We start from the raw sequence: 8,712 nt of genomic DNA on the forward strand, positions 1-8,712 counted from the left end.
AAATTCCAAAGATATGAGGAAATCAAACCAAAAAGGATCAAAGTTCAGTGAGAATATGGAAGGTTGTAAGTGATATCATTTTGAAAAGTTTGCCACTCTACATGCATGGTGGTCCTGACACACTGCATACAGCGTTTGATCACATTATTGCATATGCTACTCTTCATAAAAATCAAAGCTAGATGGTTTGGATGAATAACTCCGCCCAAGTAGGAGTGCTTCGCCTTCTGAGAATATAGTTCCCAGCATGTATACGGTTAGAAGATGGCTGTGTCTCATGTGACCTTGTTAGTTGTACACGCTGTGACTATACAAATCACAACATGTAAATAGGAAAATATTGGCGTTATTTTGTCACTTATTGGGAGCAGTATGCTAGCTGGAGCCATTTACCTCCAGTCTTTGTGCTAAGCTAGGCTACCGGTGGGTGCGTCAGACAGAGTTACGGCACGCACAGAGATGAAAAGGGTATGTATGAACTTATCTAACTCTGGGGGATACGGTGAATAAGCTAAAGTCCCAAAAAGTCGGCGTGTTCCTTTAATCTAAGGGTCTGTACTATAAACCCTCTGGACCAGAAGTTCTGACATCAAACAACTGGTTACATGCACCTTACAAGTAAATTCATTAGTTTGAAAGGTGTTAAATGAGCACAGACGAACAAAGAATACGCTGATTTGGATTATATGATGCCTTCATCACAAACGAAGAACAGGTACAATCAAGTAACAAGGTTGAATTCTCTGCAATTATATTAATATTGAGCGAACGTCACAGTGAATCAACAGACAGAATAAATTAGACTTCTCGTGGTAAGCGCTGACCCTGACCTGCTGTGTGAGTGTACAGCAGTAACTGGTTTCATTTTCTCTGAACGCTGTTGCCTGGAGACATGCTGATTGACGCATTCGCTCGCTCTCTGAGGGTGACTATGAGCTGATCCAAGCCTGTGTTATTGGCTCAGTGAGTCAGCAAATTTATCTGGGCAACATTTTAGCATTAAGTACTTTATTCAGCTCAAGCTTATCAACTTTATTAAGTGTTGACTAATGATTCAAACCAATCATAGGTAAGACAAACAGCTGATATTTTGGATGGATGAGACATCTGGGATATCAAACTGCAGGCTGCCTTCTGGTTGGGTAACCATGAGTAAATGAGAGTAATCGGTGTGAGACGCTCTCACAATAGCCTGTTTCATTAGTCTGAGACAGGAAGTTGGCAGGAGATTGCTTCCTCGATGTGCACAGACTTCACAGACCGCCAAATTACAAAATCACAATCGCCGGCTTAATTCAATACCCAAAAGGTATTTAGCCAAATATGCTGATTTTCGCCAGAAAAACAGTGGGAAATAGACAGATTCATTCTGCACCAATTCAATACTTTAATACTTTAACCGCACTGTATTATTTGCTTATGTGCCAAGTACAATATCATTCAAAAGTTTGAGAGCGCCAAGACTGCCAAATTATAAAAATCACACTCCTTGACTCAATTCAATACCTAAAAGGTATTTAGCCAAATATGCTGATTTTCGCCAGAAAAACAGTGGGAAATAGACAGATTCATTCTGCACCGATTCAATACTTTAATACGTTAACCTCTCTGTATTATTTGTTTATGTGCCAAGTACAATATCATTAAAAAGTTTGGGGTCAGTAAGATTTTAATACTTTTATTCAACAAGGATGCAGTAATTCAATGAAAAGTGACAGTAAAGACTTACTAAAAAATCTAATTCAAATAAATGCTATTTATTTAAACTTTCCATTCAACAAAGAATGCTGAAAATGTTTACTTTTCAGCTTCCACAAAAATATTAAACAGCATAACTGTTTTCAACATTGATGATCATAAGAATTGATTCTTGAGCACCAAATCATTACAATGAGCTTTGCCATCTTAAATACATTTTTAAAATATATTAAAATAAAAACAGTTATTTAAAATGATAAAATAGTTTCACAATATTACTGTTTTATTGTATTTTTGAACAAAAAAAATTACATCCCCAAGTCAAAAATTTCTAGTGACTGGTCACATCTAAATTTTTCAATTAGTCTGACGTATTATTTCTCATTGAGCCAATGTTAACAGACTATTGCAACAAGAATTACACTTGGGCCAATTTAAAAATTTAGATGTGACCAGTCACTAGAAAATTTTGACTTGGAGAGGTTAGACATTTTTTACAGTGTGCAGTCTTGATAAACGTAAGAGACTTCTTTAAAAAAATCTTACCAACCCCAATCTTTTGAAAGACAATATATATATTTACATTCTTTTAACAACTTGTAACAATATCCATTGTTTTTGACTAATCAAAGTGTTTTTGACTACCCTGCTTTTATTTAAAGCAACATTAAGTAAATGATTGTGCACACAGCTTAATCACAGAAGCAGACACATCAGATTGGGTTCTTGCTGTTTCAGACCGACTCAATGGATAGTAAAGTCTTCCAGACTCCAGTGTGTGAAGACAACGAGCACCACTGGGATTCTTAACGCCACCAACACAATACAGAACTCCCACATGACACTTCTCCAGCAGACGGCTGTATCAGAGCTCTGTGGGCTGGAACATGGTGACTAGTCACTAGGCTTTTTTTCTCTGCCTTTCCAGCTTCCCTCAGCCCAGTCCTTGCCATTAATAAATTATGGCCTCTGATCAGCCAGGATTCACGACTGCAATTACATTCAATGTGCTGCAAGTGAGGAAACAGAGCCAACATGGAGCCAGTCAAACTAGCTGCATTTGCCCAGCTTAAATATGTCTGGAACCAGGTCGAAGGACATTAAGAAATGAGACATGAAAGGTTCCAGAAGTGGTGTGGTGTGTGCTGCAGCATGATAACGCTCCACTATCTTCCTTATACTGATTGGAAACGTGTTTCAGATCCCTACTTTTTCTACGAAACCCAGCCAGGAACCTAAAGTCAGACCAGCATCATGTGTCCTGGGGAGGGGGTTAGGATGGATGGGGAGGGGGTTTGGGGGGTATTCAGCACCTTGGACAGCTTCTTCTCGCAAAGCCTGCCCCAATCTGGAGCCATTTAAATGAGATATATGAGCGCCAGCGTTCTTCTTTCCACACTTTGGATTATCTTCATTCGCATGCAGTCCCTATACTTCTCCACTATCTCCGTTTCCATATTGCATCTATCCACTCTCCAAATTTGAATTCCCCTTCATATTTAATATCTCAATCAGGTAATCGCCCACACCTGCTTAACAAAATGCTGTCCGTGCAAACTGGCCTCTTAAAGTGCAGATACTTGTGTTTGCTATATTTCAAGCACTGATTGCTGGTAATTACTATGCATTTGCAATGTGTGGGGTTATTAAGAACTATGCTGACATTGGCAGTCTTGAGCCTGAACACATTAGACTTAACATTCAAAGCAATGTATATGTTTGCACACATTTGACAGAAAGGTGAACTGTGCATTCAACAGCATTCAACGCGCAGTGTTTGTGTGCACTGGGCTCAGACCCAGAGGAATTGGTCTACCACACAGTGATATGCAAATATGTTCTAGTTTTGAATCTAAGGAGCCACATTGGATTCAAAAGCTGCAGTGGAGGTGAAGAATATCAGTGAATAGTGCTTAAATGTATGCTTTGTTCCTGACCCAAAGCTATCAGAAGACTTGGAATATATTGCAAAAGTAAATGGACTACTTGTATGGTTCCTTTTTCGATGTTGACCTCTCATGCTAACAATGAAATGTCATTGAATGGAAAAGATTTATGTGAATTTTTTGTTCCACAGAAAAATAGAACCCCATACAGATTTTAAACTGAAGGAATGAAATAAGAATGATTTTAATCATCACATTTTCATTACATTTTGAAGAATAGAAAAAAAAATGTTTTATATATATATATATATATATATATACTGTATATATGAAGAGTTATGAAACTCTGAAACTCTGATGAAAAAGGCTCTAAGTGCCATCTGAAATTTTCTTCAAGAATGATCAATTTTATCAAGCTCGTTTAATTAAGTTCAGTAATTTCACTTAAATGACAATTAATAGGTAATTTTCATTGCCATTTAAGTGAAATTACTGAACTTAAATATACAAGCTTGATAAAAATGATAATTCTAGAAGAAAATTTCAGATGGCACTTAGCATGGTTTGCATCTGAACTCTTCAATTAATATATATATATATAATTATTTTTCATTTTTTTACCATATAATGAAAGTCAATGAGAAAGTCAAAAATCCATATAATAAAAAGTCAATGGGGTGAAAAATAGCATCAGGGTCTAATGCTGTTTTGGAACCCTTGACTTTCATTATATGGATTTTTTTTTTCATTGTATAGCCAAAAAACAACAACAACAACAACATTGAGACATTTTTCAAAATATGTTCTTTTGTAGTCCAGAACGTCATACAGGTTTGGAAAGTCACGAGAGTGAGTAAATAATTACAAAATGCTAATTTTAAGGTTTTTTGTTGTTGTTTTTTTTAAGTTGCCTGCCACCGCCAGATTTCGGTCATTTTCATGGCGCCTAGAATATTTTGTTGTATGAATATCTGAACATACAATACATAAAAATATATATATATAAAAAAAATAAAAAAGAACAGGCCATCTGCTTAAAAAATAATAATAAAACAAAATCTGTTTTATTCTAGCCTCATGCTTTCTTTTTTTAATCAACACTTGAATGTGGCTAAGTTTCATAAAAAAAAGCAACATTTTGAGAGCAAAAAGCAGAGAGAATCATGTTTCTGTCAAAGACTACATTCAGATCGGATTCAGAGCGATGATCAAAACATAGATGGAGTAGATCGAGTCCATCAACCCCCCCTAAAGCTTCACAGTCCTAGCTCGTCCTGAGTCGACATTTCATTCAGTAACATTAAGCCATTTTCATTTTTATCCTATTTATTAATGATAATCGCATCATTTTTCATATGCATCTGCTTCCATACAGTATGAGATTGCTCATTTCTGCTTCTTCTTTGCCTGCGTTTTGATCTGGAGATACTGTACTCGTTCAGGAGAACGCCCCTACCTTATAACAGTGATAACACGGAAATCCATAAAAACTCGTAATTGGCAGGGAAAGAGTTAATGTTTGGTGTATGTTTCAATTATGCATTAGCATAATGAGGACTTTTCTTATCTTTGTTCAAATGTGTGCTGATGTACATAGAAAGGGCAAAAAGAGCCATAAAGAAGAGTTGAAGAGAAAAATCAATACCATGTCTCAAATTGCTCTACAAATGGTTGCATTAAGTGTCTCTAAAGGAAATAAGAGGAAGAGAGAAAGAGCACGAGGAATGAAACATTGCTGTTCATCCTCAACATCAACAACATGCATATTGACAATGTGTTTACCGGCAGAGGTTGTAATCAGAGGCTGCAATAACTTGATAATAATAATAATTTATTAACCAGTGCAACATGGCTGATTTGGATTGATACAACAAGTGGTGCACTGTGACTGTAGTTTACTGTGCTTATCAGTGATACTGGATAGCAAACACTTCACTGTTTGTCCTGGTCAATACGAATCCTCTCAGCTTATCTCTTCCTTAAGTCACAGGCAGCACATTAAAGCCTTTCTGCAGTAATTGCAGCTGTCTTGCAGGCTTTCAATAACTGGATGGCTCTGAAAATAAGCCAGCACATCACCTGTTTCAAAAAGCACCGTGCTTAAGCATGTCATGATCGACAGACTAAAGGTTTTATAGAGCTTTTGCCAGTGAATCCAAACTCTGCTAAATCTACAACAGATTCATTTAATTGAATTAGACAATTTAGAAATAAAATAAACAAATACACTACCATTTCAAAAGTAATGGGGTAATTTAAAAAAGAAAACAATATATTTATTATGCCACGACACTGATCAAATATGACAGTAAAGCCATTTATATTGTTACAAAAGATTTCTATTTCAAATAAATACTGTTCTTTTAAACTTTCTATTCATCAAAGCACCAAATCAGCATATTAGAATGATTTCTGAAGGATCATGTGAGTAATGATGCTGAAAATTCAGCTTTGCCATCATAGGACTATACATTTCATTTTAAATTATATTCAAATAATTATATTATATTATAACTTTTATTTTTATTTTTCTATTTTTAATGTTTTTGCAAGAAGACTCTTATTATCATCAAGCCTGCATTTATTTAATCCAAAATACAGGGGAAAAAAAATGAAATCTTGTGAAATATTATTACAATTTAAAATAATGAGTTTCCATTTTATTTTACTTAAAAATAGAATTTATTTATGTGATGCAAAGATTAATTTTAAAGGAAATAAGTGGTAATTTTCAGTCATTTCAGTATTTTTTTATTTCTTTTTTGAAAGAAATTAATACTTTTATTCAGCAAGGATGTGTTAAATTGAAAAATTTAAAATAAAATGTTTCATCAATGAATCCTGAAAAATATCACAGGTTCCAAAAAAATATTAAGCAACACAACTGTGTCCAACATTGATAATAACTGAGTATCAAATCAGCATATTGGAATGATTTCTGAAGGATCATGTGAGTAATTATGCTGAAAATGCAGCTTTGCATCATATAAATAAATTATATTTTAAGGTATATTAACATATAAAACCATTATTTTAAATTGTAATATTAATAATTTCATAATTTCATAATATTACTGTTTTTTCTGTATGTTTGATCAAATAAAGGCAGGCCTGATGAGCATAAGAGACTTCTTTAAAAAAAAATTATAATAATAATAATTCCAAAACTTTTGACCGGTACTATAAAAGCCCTCTCACTTCTCTCTGATTTTAATGAAATTACAATACATAAATAAAAACCTGTGGATGTTTTTTTTTTTTTTTTTTTTTTTTTTGCAGGAAGCAAATCTCTCCTGCAGCAGCCTAACAAGTTGAACTTGAGAGTTTAAAATGACTGGAAAAGATCCACAAGCTGATGTACATATTCTGCATGGATCAACAACCCCCAGAGAAATCCACAATAAGCAGTGAGGAGGGTCTTTTTGCTGCTTCACAACATCTCTGAAAGGCTTCAGATAGAGACAACAAAATAAAGCTGGGATCAGAGTCCCTGGAGAGAAGCAGTGCCTCTGTACCATGGCAGCATCCATTGTTTACTCTCACAGTGTGAATCATACTCTCCGCAGCACAATCTCAGACTTAAGTCCCACTGATCTGAGGACAGCTAAGATATTCTGGAAGCTTAATTCATCTGGTAGGAGGTTTAATGACGACAGGGGGCAGAATGCCAGGGGAAATAAAAGCGGAGTTGTCCTGCTAAACATTAACTTACCTACTCACATTTGCTGAGACTCATCCATCCATATCAATGGGTAAAGGACTGAGCTATAGTCATCACTGTCATCATAGAGAAACAATACCAGGCAGAGTCGGCAGGCTGCAGCTACATAAGTTCTCTCAATGGCACACACTGGGTGTGTCTCAACATCCAGATTATTTATTTATTTATTTATATTATTCATTCTGTTCTCTAAGTACACCAGCTACATTTTACACAACACTGAAATCTGCAAATGCATCCAGATGGGCCTTTATGAAACTTTTATACTATCCTGATTGCACATAAAAATTAAAAATAAATTATAATAATAAAAACACTAGAATTTAGATATGTGACTGCAGTAGACATAGCCCATCACTGGATTAAATTCACAAAATCCAGCTATTTATATAAATATTTTATATTTTCTATATAAAAAACCATTAAAGCAATATTATAGCCTAATTAAAAGGAATGAAACAGCTTTAAGTCTTTAAACTTGAATAATCAGTTGAACTGGTACTTAAATCTTAATAAGTGACCTATTTGCCAAATTAGCAATACATATCTGAAGGAAATAAATACAAAAAGCACAGAAAGGATCATCAAAGTGATTATTTCTCGGAATATTAAACTTTAATCAAATTAAATGTAAATCCCATAACAGATCCAAATAACATGCCACACTAGATACAGTGGCTTATGAATTTGATGTAGGCTAGGCTATTAATACAATTTCATCATCAATATCATGATGTTGAAGTCTATACAGACCCCTGTAAATAATCAATAATAAAGCGTATTATTGAAAGTTCCCTAGAAAATTCCAATATGACACTCACCGCTTTGCTCCCCAAGAAAGACGAGTTTGAATTTCCTTAAAGGGTTTCCAAAGTCATTTCCCACAGACATGTTTGAGGGCTTGTTTTTTTAACAGCGTGTTCCCACCGGTGTAAATGTCTGGATGGGGCAGCGCGATGGAGAAAGCGGAGCTACTGTGCGTTTGGAAACTGGAATGCTGCACTGGATCGGCTGTCAGCCTGTCAGGCTTAATTGCTGCTGCGCATGCGCGGCCCCACCTCTCTCTCACTCGCACACACACACACGACGTCATGCTGTATCAACCCACATAACATGACGTCATGCTGTATCCCCCTTTCCTTTATAGCGCATTTTGATTATACATAGATTTATGGTAAAAATACTGACATACTTTGACACTGCTTGATTTGTTTTTGATTGGATGATGATGCCAGAGCTGGTAATCTAAAGCCTGCTTGTGTGATCAGTAATTCTCAGTTGACGTAAAAAGTTGTAATTATGAGATAAATAGTTAAATTTAAGAGATATTAAGTCATGATTATGAGATAAATAGTCATAATTATGACAAAAAGTAGAAATTATGAGATATTAAGCTATTATGAGACA

General features: G+C 35.1%; 1 protein-coding gene across 2 annotated transcripts in view; it reads right to left on the reverse strand.

Annotated features, from left to right (window-relative positions):
• Nucleotides 1-8,695, reverse strand: part of rab6ba (RAB6B, member RAS oncogene family a) — a 92,997-nt gene extending 84,302 nt beyond the window's left edge. The window contains exon 1 of one of the 2 annotated variants that reach the window (XM_082190227.1): nt 8,127-8,695. In XM_082190227.1, the coding sequence (XP_082046353.1) occupies nt 8,127-8,196 (70 nt within the window). In that variant the 5' untranslated portion in view covers nt 8,197-8,695. The remainder of the gene's footprint in view (nt 1-8,126) is intronic. The other variant, XM_082190228.1, reaches the window with a different exon arrangement.
• Between the last annotated feature and the right edge of the window lie 17 nt (nt 8,696-8,712).

This window comes from Leuciscus leuciscus (assembly GCF_965113295.1).
Source record: "Leuciscus leuciscus genome assembly, chromosome: 14".
In the NCBI taxonomy this organism is placed as follows: Eukaryota; Metazoa; Chordata; class Actinopteri; order Cypriniformes; family Leuciscidae; genus Leuciscus; species Leuciscus leuciscus.